The sequence below is a fragment of the Saccopteryx leptura genome, chromosome 13 (assembly GCF_036850995.1).
Source record: "Saccopteryx leptura isolate mSacLep1 chromosome 13, mSacLep1_pri_phased_curated, whole genome shotgun sequence".
Taxonomy (NCBI): Eukaryota; Metazoa; Chordata; class Mammalia; order Chiroptera; family Emballonuridae; genus Saccopteryx; species Saccopteryx leptura.
The window spans coordinates 39,602,906-39,615,759 of NC_089515.1; the positions used below are offsets into that span (position 1 = coordinate 39,602,906).

Consider the following 12,854-nt stretch of genomic DNA (forward strand, 5'->3'; position numbering starts at 1 on the left):
TTGGATAGAGTGTCAGCCTGGCATATGGACATCCTGGGTCTCAGGTTCGATTCCTGGTCAGGGCACACAGGAGAAGTGACCATCGGCTTCTGTCCCCCTTCCCCTCTCCTCCTCCTTTCCCTTTTACCCTCCCGCAGACAGTGGCTTGGCTGATTCAAGCACCGGCACCACATGGGGGTTGCTGGGTGGATCCTGGTCAGGGTGCATGCGGGAGTCTAACTATCTTCCCTCCTCTCACTTTAAAAAAAAAGAAAAGAAAAAAAGATTGAGAAACACTGCTCAAATGCCAGAAATTAATTTGCTTTTTAGTTACATGGTCTCTACTTATATATATTTACATATATTAGTATTTTAAAAATAAGTGAACACATACATCTATACACCTGTATACAAAATTATAGTTATCTTGACTGTCATTTAAAAGATAAAAATCAGTAATAACTTAATTTTTATTACATACTGTGAAAAAAAATTGTGAAGGACACTATTAGTTTGTGGCACACACATTAAGCCCTGGCCAGTTGGCTCAGGGAGCATCAGCCTGGTGTGTTGATGTCCTGGGTTCGATTCCTGATCAGGGCACACAGGAGAGGCACCCATCTTCTTCTCCACCCCTCCTCTCTCTCTCTCAGTTCTCTCTCTCTCCTCCTACTGGAGCCATAGCTCAATTGAAGCAAGTTGGTTCCGGGTGCTGAGGATGGCTCCATGGCCTCGCCTCAGGCACTAAGAGCTCAGTTGCAAAGCCCTAGATGGGCAGAGCATTGCCCTCTAGTGGGCTGCCGGATGGATCCCGGTAAAGGCACATGCGGGGAGTCTGTCTCTGTCTCCCCTCCTCTCACTGAATTAAAAAAAAAAGGTTTAGTTTGTGGCACACATGATATGTTATACAGCTTCTCAAACTTTCCCACAGCTCTCTGACTGTCAGCTCACAGATGAAACAATCATCTGTACTCCTGAGAGCTACCAGCACACTCAGTCCTAAGCCTCTGAAATATTTTACAACCTACATTCTATGACTGTTTTAAAGAAAATTGTAAAAATGAGGAAGGTTCATATTTTGGATGAGGTACCTGAAAATGCCACTCACTCTTTAAAAACAAGATGATTCTCCCTAAGGATTCATGTGAAGCCCTAGGACACCCTGGGTGACTGCCTGAGGGCCAGGACAGCAAAACCATACAGGGCACAACTCACAGCACATGTCAAAGCCTAAGGATGGAACATTTCTTCCTCCTTCTCTTGATACCTGAGACTTGGTTTCTCAACTTCTGCATTATAGACATTTGGAATCAGTTCTTGGTGGTTTCTTGGTGGTGGGGGCTGCCCACACAGCATAGGATGTCTTGTAGCCTCCCCTGCTTCCACCCACCAGATGCCACAGTAACACTCCGTCTCCCAGTTGTGAAAACCAAAAATGTCTCCAGACATTGCCAAATGCCCCTGGGGGTAAAACCATGCCCAGTTGAGACCCACCGACCTAACCTGACTATTCAGTTTTAGCCGTTTCTAGTCTGGGGGACAGAAACTTAAGTAGTTTTATCTATAATCACAATGTATGAATCCTACTTTATAAGAAATGTTCATGTGGTTCTACATGAAACTGGTTGAATAAGGCTTAATAAAGCTCATTAGACATCTTTGGAAGTAAATCTCAGAGGAATTATTTATGAACTAAAAAAGCTAATGATCGTGGTCTTAGAAAACTTTTAAAATAAGTCCCTTGAGCTTTTCCACCTATCTCAGAATTCCATAATGTAGTAAAATTATAGCACCATTATCTAAAGTAAAATTTCTAAAATGAAATCAAACCACCCCAAAATTCTAATTACAGGTCGAAGAGGCTCATGTAAAATCAAAATGGAAAACTCCTGAAACGTAGTACATCCTTATCCTTTCCTCTGGACTCCTGATAGACGTGCCTTTCTTCGGAAACACAAAGCAGATGTTTACAATATTCTCAACTCATCAAGACACGATTGTTGCTTTTTGTGCACTCAGTTTTAATCAGACTTACTCGATTGTTATTAGTCACTTCGATGTGCTACAAATCAACTTTTGAAATTCTGGTCTGCTTTTCTGGTAATTATCCTTTGCTCATTCAGTCATCCATCCAGAAATTACTAACACACCTAATATGTGATGGGTGCTTCGGTTACTTGCAGTCTTGGGTTGCAGTTATGACCTAGTCTTTAGGAAGGTTTGAGGGTCCTGCTTCCTTTTCTGGACACCCGTGCTACACCTTCAGTTTGGAGAGGTGCTGCCATGGGCCTCTTGTCAGGGAGATGCTGCTCTGAAACTCTAGCAGTGGCCAGCCCAGACACACTGAGGTAGATGCACAGACCTCTGCTGGACAGTGTGTGTCTTTGATGGGATTTGAATTATTGAACTTGAGTATAAAAATGTCTACTTCAAAGCTGTTTTCATCTCTACTCCATGCAAATATTTTCATATCGTGGAAGATAACATTCAGGTGGATATTCTTGGGGGACTAGATGGAAGGGAGGAGGAAAAAAATGATAGAGGAACTTTGGGGTTTCCAGATTCATGGCATTGACCCTTTCAGGGGCTCACTTGTGATCTGGCTCAGGAACCAAAAGCCAACCAGGCACCAACCAGGCGGCTCCGCAGGTTCAAGTACGTTCATCTGCCCTGGCCAATGCAGCTGCCATTAGCCACAAGTGGCTCTCTAAATTAAAATTAATTAAAATAAAATTAAAAATTTAGTTCTTCATTAACAGCCATATTTCAAGTGCTCAGCTACATGTGGCCAGTGGCTACTATGAGTGCAGATGAGGACATTTCTGTCATTATAGAGAGTACCACTGGAGAGTTCTGAGTCGGACGGTAAGACCAGCTAGCTCCTCTTCCCGTATCTGCCCTTCCACGGGGTAGCATTCACATTTAGATGGGCTCATTTAATCCTCACTACAGAGCTGTGACGAGGGAATTATTCTCAGGAAACTTAAATGTTTGAAAGATTTGTAATCTGCCCAAAGTCACATAGTTGGTGAACTTTACCGAGCATTTATTACGTGTGCAGCAGTAAACAGTGCCCATGTGTTACCTCATTTCTTTTTTTTTTTTTAATTGATTTTTGGAGGGAGAGAGAGAAACTGCAGTCTGGTGGTCTACTTATTTATGCATTTATTGGTTGATTCTTGTATTTGACCTGACGGGATAAAACCTGCAACCTTGGTGTATCAGGACGATGCTCTAACCACCTGAGCTACTCGGCCAGGGCTGCTACCGCATTTCTTAAACCCACCCAGGAGGTAGGTATGACTATTCCCATTTTATAGACAAGGAAACTGAGGAATTTACAGACTATCAGGGTAGTCTCAAATTTCAATACCCAAAGTAGATTTATTCTTGCAATATCAATATTTGGTGTTAACCACATTTACATTTATGGGTTTATTTAATCCCTACAACAACGTTGAGAATTAGGCATTATCATCCAAATATTTACCAAGCATTTATGATGCAGACATTCTAACCTCTGAGTGTTCAAGTGTTGAAAAGACCAACAGGGTCCCTACCTTTCAGGAGTTTATATTCTAGAGGAGAGAGAAAATAAATAAGTACTGTACACAGAATAAGACTAAATGCTATGAAAGAACCAAGCAAAAATCTCTGCTGGCAATTTTACTGGGTGGCAAGGAGGGGCAGAGGTAGAAGTAAGTGCCTCTTTGATAGGGTCATCACCAAAGGATTTTGAGGAGGTAACATTTGAACTGAGTCCTAAAGGATAGCAAGAAGCCTGTGTAGAATTGGAGGCAGAGGGAGTGTTTTAGGTAGCGGGTACAGCCAGTGCAAAGGCACCGAGGCACAAAAGAGGCAAGAGTTTTTATGGCACAGAAAAGAGACCTCTGTAGAGCTGGAGTGGAGTTAATACAGTTAAAGGTAGAAAATGGGGGTCAGAGAGGTGACAGGGATCACTCTGCTTAGGACTGGGGGCCAGCCAAGGGGTATATTTTATTGTAAGTCTAACGATAAGCTTTTGAACAAGGGATAAAATTAGTATGATTTTCCTATTAAAATGACACCTCTGGGCTCTGGTGCAGTAGCTCTGTTGGTTACAGCATCATCCCAACATGCCAGGGTTGTTCAATCCCTGGTCAGGGCACACACAAGAATCAACCAGTGAATGCATAAATAAGTAAAACACCAAATCAAGTTTCTGTCTCTCTCTTCCTCTCTCTCTCTAAAAATAATCAATCAATAAAAAATTTATTAAAAAAAAAAAAATGTCATCTCTGGATGCGGAGCTGGGGGGAAAGGGCTCCTTTGCCCTCACACACTGAGCATCTTTCACAGGGTTGGGGGCGGCGGTAATATAAATCTACGACTGGCCTCGGGCAACCTGTGTCTTACTTCCTGTTAAGTCGTATAAGGGCGTCCATGACTTGGAGCCCAACTATATATTGGGCTGGATGTCTGCTGCTGCCTTCTTCAGAGGCTCATTAGCCATATTAATGAGAAGATATAGACAGAGACTTGAAAAGACCAATTAGCACAGTAACAGTGGTGTTACTGCCAGGCCAATAGCAAGTAGGTTCTTAGGTCCTCTGGGCTCTGGGGGGGTCTGACTCTGCACAGACAGAGCTACCAAAATCACTTATGATAAAAACCTCTATATAAAAGTTGCTTCACAATGAATCATTCCTGAAAGAGGCAACAAAACTGCAACTCAAAATCAACACCTAGCAGCTGACCCTGGGCCTGACACTTGGTAAGACTTTCAATGTATTATTTAAGAGCATAACAAATGGGTCAATAGAGAGCTGTACCATGCTTACTAATTATAGATGCCCACCCAATATCCTTTTGCCCAGTCTGCGCCTTGGTAAAAGAACCTTAATTTCCATTATCTCCTTTAGTGGCTAGGTTACTAATTACTGGCCAGTGATATACAAGTAGAAGTTAGGTGGAGCTTTACAGAAAGCTCCTTAAAAACGGAGATGGCTCAGCTGAGGGACTTCTTTGCTTCTCCTCGGAACAAAAACATGATGCCTGGACTTCACAGGCTATTTTGCAATCATGAGGCAACCTCGGAGTCATAACCTAAGGACTACTGAGCAGAAAGGATGGTATCTTATATAGAAGCTCTTTTTCTAGCAGCCAAATACGGTTCCTAAGTTACACGGGGAGGACCACATAAAACTAAGTGAAACATGGCTAACTAGTAGAGATCACTATGGCCAAGTCTAGAGTGTGTGGTCCTCTCTTAAGTGTGAGATTCTAAGGTTGCGCCAGAATCTCAGAGGTAAAAATCCCAATTTCCTAACTTAAAAGAGAATGGCTCAGTCTGCTAAGTCACAAATCATTTTTTACAAGTCACCAAGCTTTAAAATAAAAATGCCTCAGGTTTTTCCAAGTTGTATTTTTAAATATTAAATATAGACGATTGCTTTTAAAATGTTAGTGTCCTGGGAAAAAACTGCCGATCTTATAATACAAGCAGCTAAACCACCTCAGCTTGTGGGGAGCGGGTTGGGCTTCTCTTTGCCTACAATGACATTGTTGCTTCCACTGTCTCTGTGATTACAGAACTAACCTCTTTGGTTCAGGAAACCGTACCGTTCAAAGGTAGACTGTCTCTACCCAACTACTGCTCTGCCTGCCTCTTACACACAGTGTTTTTTCTCACGTCTCTTATTAGAACCAGATTTTTTTTTTTGCTCCCTATTGTCCCTCCTCTCATTTTTTCTAACTTCTTTCGTTTTTTATTTTTTAAGTTTTCTACTGTTTTTCTTACATCTGCAAACCCACAGAAGTACGATTAGGGTTCTGAAAATGATAACCATTTACTAGATGTCTCAGAACAACTGGGATGAAGAGAGAATAACACCCAGGAGGTCCATCTTCCTGCTGATTGCAGCACGGGACAGGCCCACCTGGGGAAACACACTGAGGAAACACAATAGATGTCTATCTTATGCCATTGTCTTCCATTAGTCGTTTAATAAAAACGTTACCATTTAACAAACTGTTTTTTTTCGTTGTTGTTTGCTTGTTGCTAAGGCATCTACCATGTACATACAGGTATCACGTGGAGCCTCTCGGGGAAACAGAGATGAGGGTCTTCCAGTGTCTAATCCAAGGGAGCATGGGGCAGGGGAGAAAAGTCTTACAATTTGATTGGTCAAGAAGAGCCAAAGAGACGATACAATCTGTCAAAAATTAGTATGAGGCCCTGGCCGGTTGGCTCAGCGGTAGAGCGTTGGCCTGGCGTGCGGGGGGACCAGGGTTCGATTCCCGACCAGGACACACAGGAGAGGCGCCCATTTGCTTCTCCACCCCCCCCCCCACCTCCTTCCTCTCTGTCTCTCTCTTCCCCTCCCGTAGCAGAGGCTCCATTGGAGCAAAGATGGCCCGGGCGCTGGGGATGGCTCCTTGGCCTCTGCCCCAGGCGCTAGAGTGGCTCTGGTCACGGCAGAGCGACGCCCCAGAGGGGCAGAGCGTCGCCCCCTGGTGGGCGTGCCGGGTGGATCCCGGTCGGGGCGCATGCAGGAGTCTGTCTGACTGTCTCTCCCAGTTTCCAGCTTCAGAAAAATACAAAAAAAAAAAAAAATTAGTGTGAGCCACTCACTCTATTTAAATCTAGCAATTCAAACGATACTCAAAACAAATATAAAACTCATTGATCATCTTTAGAGATACTAGGGAACTAACCAGCGATTCCCCAAACTTGAAAATAAAGAGGAAGACTCAAGTACATAGTCTTTTTTATAAAACTGTACTTTAGGGCAACCGAACGCCAATGAGACCAAGATTCTCTTTACAGAAGTTTTCCAGTGAATAAATAAATGAAGAATTCAAATACCAGCATTTCTCAACTCCTAATTAAAAAGATGACAACCAGGTCATTTGCCTCTGTATGGAAGGATACACACTATTATAAATGGGGTGTTCTTGCTAAAAAAGTTCAAATCTGAATTAAGCCTCCTGGTCCACTCTGGCTTATGGAAAATGCAGGAGATAGAGGAATGCTGAACTGATACCACAGGGAAGAAAAATCCGGACTGAAGAGCACGCTACAGGACAAACAACGCAGCTTTTTCAACAGATAAACTACAAGGAAAAAGGTAAAGTGTAAACCTATAGATTCAGAGAGATAACATATGGACCTTTTTTGAACCTTGATGTGAACAAACCAATGGCAATATGAAGTTTATGAAACAATCAAGGAAACCTGAATACCAGCAATGAAATGGCATTAAAGAGCTGTTAATTTTTTAGGTGTTATATGGTGTATTGCTTCTGTCTTTTAAAAAAAGACTTTTCTTTTAGAGCCACGTATTAAAATGTTTATGAATGAAATTATATAGGACATCCTGGATGTGCTTCGATATGCTCCAGAGTTGGGACCAGTAGGGGAAGGGGTAGAGGGTGTAGGTGAAATGGGATTGGTTCAAAGTTGATCACTGTGGAACCCCTAAGCACGTATCACACTCAGCTACGTTAAACTATTTTGTTTGAAATTCTCTATAATAAAAAGCAAAGAAAACAAAAATCCCCCTCTCTCCAACATTTCCTTTTTGAGTGAGACAGCAAACACAGAGGGAGAAAGCAATGTTAGGCAGAGAGGCCAGACGAGGTTTTCTCCAGGAGGCAGCACGCATGTGCTCATCCGTGTGTGCAGGAAATACCACAGTCCTAGCCATAGAGAAGGCTCACCCTGCACATGTGTGTCAAGCGCAGGAGGCTGAGCCTCTCAGAGCACAGATTTATCATGGGCAGCGGGAGCCAGCCCAGACAGTTACACAGGGTGGGGTGGGGGTAGGCTGTCCAGATGGGCAGCTGGGAGTCTCTCCGTTGGCTTCATGAAGCCACCAGGGTTCTGCACAATGGGAGACACTGCTTGCCATGAGCACGGTTGAAAGATGGCACTTGGGAAGCCTCAGAAACCAGGTAGGCAGCATCTGCAACATAAAAATGACACGGAAAGAAAACTGACAGATTTTGGCTTCTCACCGCAAGCATGGGGATGAAAAGAAAGAAGCCAGTCAAAGAAGACTGGAAATAAGGAGAAGGGTCTGGCAGCAAACGGGCAGGTGTGAGGTGGAACCCGGGGGACAGATGTCGGGCCAAGTCTACCTGTGAGTAGAAAGTAGACATGACACCGCTCTTCGTATTCTCTTGCTGCTCAGTTCAAAGAAAGTGATGGGGAAAATACTTGTTCTTTGATCTCTATAAATCAAAGTATAAACTGTGTGCCAAAATAATTTAAGAGCTGTGCCTTTTTTCTTAAAATTATTAGTTCTAGAAACAAAAAATACAAAAAGGAGAAACATGCAAATGTTCTCGTAGAAACCAAACCAAATATATTTTTTTAAATTAACAACCACAACAAAACTATAGAGAAATATAAGTGACACATATATTATTTGCTTCGTAACGTTAAGTTTGGGAGAGTTCAGTGGTAATCTTCAGAAACCTTTGATACAGAAAAATAGAAGGACACTAACTGTACATATAGGGAACTTCTGAATAAAATGGTCAGTGTGGGTGGTGGTGGTGGGAAGAAAAACGGGAGAAAAAAACATTTTTATGTTAGGATCATTTTAACTAAGGTGGCCAGTTACACAAGCAATGCAATTTCATGTTGCTGCTGAGGCTAAATAGTAATGAAACTGCGAACATGTCTAAGTATAACTTTGAGAACATTTCTTTTAGGGACTTAATGAGAACTGGAATTAAAAATCTTAAAAACAAAATGTAAAAAGAATGCCTAGATTTTCAAAATCAACTTTTGAAAAAGAAAAAAAATCTGACAGCTAATTATGTCATCTTGATTACTTACTGTCTTCAAAATTCAGCCTGGTGTAGCGTGAAACACAAGACCTTGGGGAAAAAAATTTTACCTTCATAGTAAGTAATGCAAGAAACAATCAGGTTACAGAATAAGGCCAGCGCTTCTAGAAGCTAGTGTAGAGCGGGTAAGTAATTTTGATGTTTGTTAGAGTGCACAGAAGGATCACAGAAATCACTTTTAAGAGGAGACAAACTAATATAACTATATGAAAAAAAAATAGCCTGAATTAAGAGTTTACCTGAAACAACTATTTCCCTCGACATTGGCTGCTTGTAACTGGCCTTCACCACATTTTATTTCTCCATCTCTCTTTTCTTTCACATTAACTGAGTGAAATTATCATCCCCCCAAGGCCGAGTCCTCCTGTGATACATTTGGCTGGGTTATAATGACGAGTCTCTGTGTGCGCGGCAACAGCGATTAGCCAGTTTGCTTCCCACTCTGCGAAGTTTGAGAAGGCACCAAATTGGACCCTGGCGAAGAAGATCTGCTCTCTGCTTAGACCCATCCTTTCTGTACTTTTACCACGATATCAAACAGCCCTTCATATCCGCCCTTTTTGGATGAAATAGGCATATGTCTGGGTAGAAAAATGGGGCCACACAGGAATCTTGGAATTTCCAGAATTAGGAAAAAGGGCTTCAAAGAATGACAAGATAAGAGGAAATAAGGTTTTCAGGTGGAAACCGATTTTAAAAGGAAAAAAACTAAAACCTTTCCAGATGCCTCTTCTGTGCAGAACCCAGTTATCTTTCACATCTCCCAGATAAGTCATGAGAAATAAAACATCTACATAAATAAAATTAAAAACCTAGAGCAGAATACTCAAAATAAATTTAAAAATTTAGTGATTCCCTAAACATTGGTCTTAAATATCAAAAAAGGTGAGTGGCTCAGCATTGTGTTTTTCACCTTAGCTAGGATATTTCTAATTCTTTTTTAAACAGGGCTGCTTCTAAGAAAAGAAACTCACTTGAAAATGACATCTGTAGAGGTGGAAATTCGCCCTGGGGTAAAAGCATGCTCCTCCTGTAAGTAATTTACCTCGTGGAACCTTCAGGGCAACTCTTTAACCGCCACTGTCAAAATAACTTCTGAAGCCATATAGAAAAGCTAAAAGATACTTCTGACCATCACCCTGCATACTGCGGTTTAATTTTACTGAAAAACCGCACTTTTAAATCGTTTTCCCATTTATATTTCTCCCTAAGCGTTCCTAAATGATAAGAGTGTGCTTACAGGACAATTATTATTTATCCCACAGGAGAATCTATATGGCTTTTCTCACCTGAGAGGTTGGATCACCCTTCTTACCACACTGAGAATTCTGAGGCACAGAATGGGGCGGAGGCATGGGCCCTGGGTGCAGGCCTCAGCGCTGCATGGGAGAATATAAAATAGGAATAAAAATAGCCTTCCGTGCAAACCTTATGCTTCCAGGGCAATTACTCCATGTTGGTTAAACGCTTCTAATGTGAATTCTAACCAGAGCAAACAGATAATTTTGTCACATCCTAGTAGATATCAATGGCTTCCAAACTAACCAACCAGTTTCTCTCTGACTGAAGGAGGAGTATGTTTTACATCCTTTGCTATTCTGAAGAATCTATGGGTACAGAAGCTCTTCCAAATTAGATTACCCAAGTGTCTGAACATCATTATGAGTTCCCTAAGTATGAGCAGCACTTGTGCTCAGTTAAGATTTCACCACCTCTTTTCAGCGATTTTACTATAATAGGAACACATCTGACCAATAGTTGAGCTGGAATAATAATACTTTCTTAGGGAAATTAAAGTTGGCAAACTTACTGGATGAGAAATCGAATGATGACTCACAACTCATTCTTTTAGGTGTGCCAAAAAGGATAAAGTTTTGTATCAAAATTCATCCTAGCAAAAGTGGTGGCCATCTTTTCACACCTATTAAGCAAAATCAAAACCTGGACAATTCATAACTACTAAAGTAATGTTCTTTTACATGATATGCAAAAATTTCACTTTGACATACCCAATTTTAATGATGTTTTAATAATATATCTCAACAGATTTGTTAAGGGACAATTGAGAAGCCAGTATATTTATCACTGCACCAAAATCTTAACATGTACAACATATCCACAAACTATGTAAGAATCCAAGAAATCTCATGAAAAGATCCCATGAAACGCGATGGTGATTTAAAACAATAAACAAGAACTAAAATGACACCAGGAAAAAAAAAAAAAAAAAGAGACCTGCCAAGTGTTGTTTTTCAAACCACGGTCAAGCCAGAATCTTTGTCGCTTTGATGAGAAGAAATCAACTTACAAAAACAAAACAAAACAAAAAACTGTTGCTAGATTTGCTGTGTGGACCCAAAGCTGTAGTAACACATGTTTTCCCCTCCACAGTTACACACACTCACACCCTCTGACAGGGATTCCCAGGACACCAGTGGGGCCTCTTTTAGGCCCCTTAAGTGTTAACAGCAGAGGCCTGGCTGCGACCAGGCGTCTGGCCCGATTTAAATGCCCTGTCTTCAGAGGACTGCGGTGAGAGCAGCCATAAAACCAGGGGACATTACCGAACCTTAGAGTGTCTGATCCCCCCCACCCCCAGCACACACAATTTCACTCCTACAATTAAGGCTGCTCGTTGGCATTCCATTGAACTGTCAAAGCCAGGCCGGTGGCAGCCGCACAGCCACAAAGGGATGCCTTAAATGAGAAGAACATGTTCCTACACCGCATTTGAGAAAGTTTGGCTTCGAGCTATGCACTGATTAATATCAGATCTCCTCCTTCCCTCGCCTCGCCTCGCCACGATCTTGTCACATCTGGCTGACAAATCCTGAGCCTCTCGGGCAGAGCCGGGGGGCCGCGGGGACACGCAACGGCCTCCTCCGCCCGCAGGGAACCGACGCGGCGCTCCCGAGGAGAGTCGACAAGGGCACGCGGCGCTGGCGGCCCCGGCGCTTCCAGCACAGCCCAGCCGCCCAGTCCCCGCTGTCACTGCAGGTGTGCCATCATGAAGCGGCCGGGGACGCGCGTCCCGCTTCTGCGCACCCAGCCCATCCCCGCTCGGTCAGGGTCTCCGTCCGGGTCTCCGTCCCGGCGCTCCCCGCACAGCACGCGCGTCCCGCGCTGTCGCCGCCGCTCAGGGCGCCCCTGCCCCGCCCGCCTGCACCTTGCTCCCCGGCTTTACACAAAAGATGCGTCCCCGCTCGCGGCCGGGATCCCGGTAACTGCCGCCCACCTGTCCCCGCGGTTCCCAGAGGGACCGACGGCCACCGCGCGCTTCGTTCTCCACAGAAACCGCACCCAGGTACGAGCTGTCGGCGGCGGGACGAGAGGCAGGCGCACTCGGACGGAGCCGCGGCGCTGAGGGCGGGGGCGGCCCGGCGCCCGTGGTCCGGCCCGCACTTCCGACGCCGTCCCGGGGCCGCGGGCACCCACTCAGGACGCGCCGCCGCGCAGGTGGCTTCGGGCGGCGGACAGGACGCGTCCCCGGGACGCACGGGACCGGGTCCGAGCGGCGCCCCGGCCGCCCCGCGCGCACAGCGCCCCGCTTACCTCAGCCATACTGCGGTCGCCGCGGAGCCCGGCTCCCAGCGCGTGTCCCCGGCCCGCGTCCGCCCCGGCTCGGCGGGCGCCGCCGCATCCAAGCTCTGGCCGTCGGGGCGACGCGGCGAAGTGGGCGGCTCCCTGCACGCCCGCCCCCTGCGTCCGGGCGGGGGCCTCCCCCCGCGCTGTCCTCGTCCCGCTCCTCCCCCTCCGCCGGCCGCCGGGCCCCCGCCCGGGAAGCCCGCCGCCCGCCGGGGCCGCCCGCGGCCGCGCGGAGCCCGCGGAGACCTCGCCGGCGGCCGCGCGGAGGTGTCTGCCCCGCTGGGCTTGAAGGCACTTGTCGGGAGACACAGACGTGTCCGCGTCTGCTTCCCCTGGAGGCCAAGCGCTGTGAAGTTCGCTGGCTCGCGTCTCGGCGAGGCCGCCGCCTGCCTCCCCCCGGGCGCCCTCGGGGTCCCGCCGCGCGCGCCACCGGGAGCTTATTTCCAGCGGCC

General features: G+C 45.3%; 1 protein-coding gene across 1 annotated transcript in view; it reads right to left on the reverse strand.

The window, feature by feature from the left end:
- BNC1 (basonuclin zinc finger protein 1) overlaps window positions 1–12,583 on the reverse strand; it is a 32,398-nt gene extending 19,815 nt beyond the window's left edge. Inside the window, exon 1 of the mRNA XM_066355359.1 lies at window positions 12,370–12,583. Within this exon, the coding sequence (XP_066211456.1) occupies window positions 12,370–12,378 (9 nt within the window). The 5' untranslated portion in view covers window positions 12,379–12,583. The remainder of the gene's footprint in view (window positions 1–12,369) is intronic.
- Window positions 12,584–12,854: the final 271 nt, after the last annotated feature.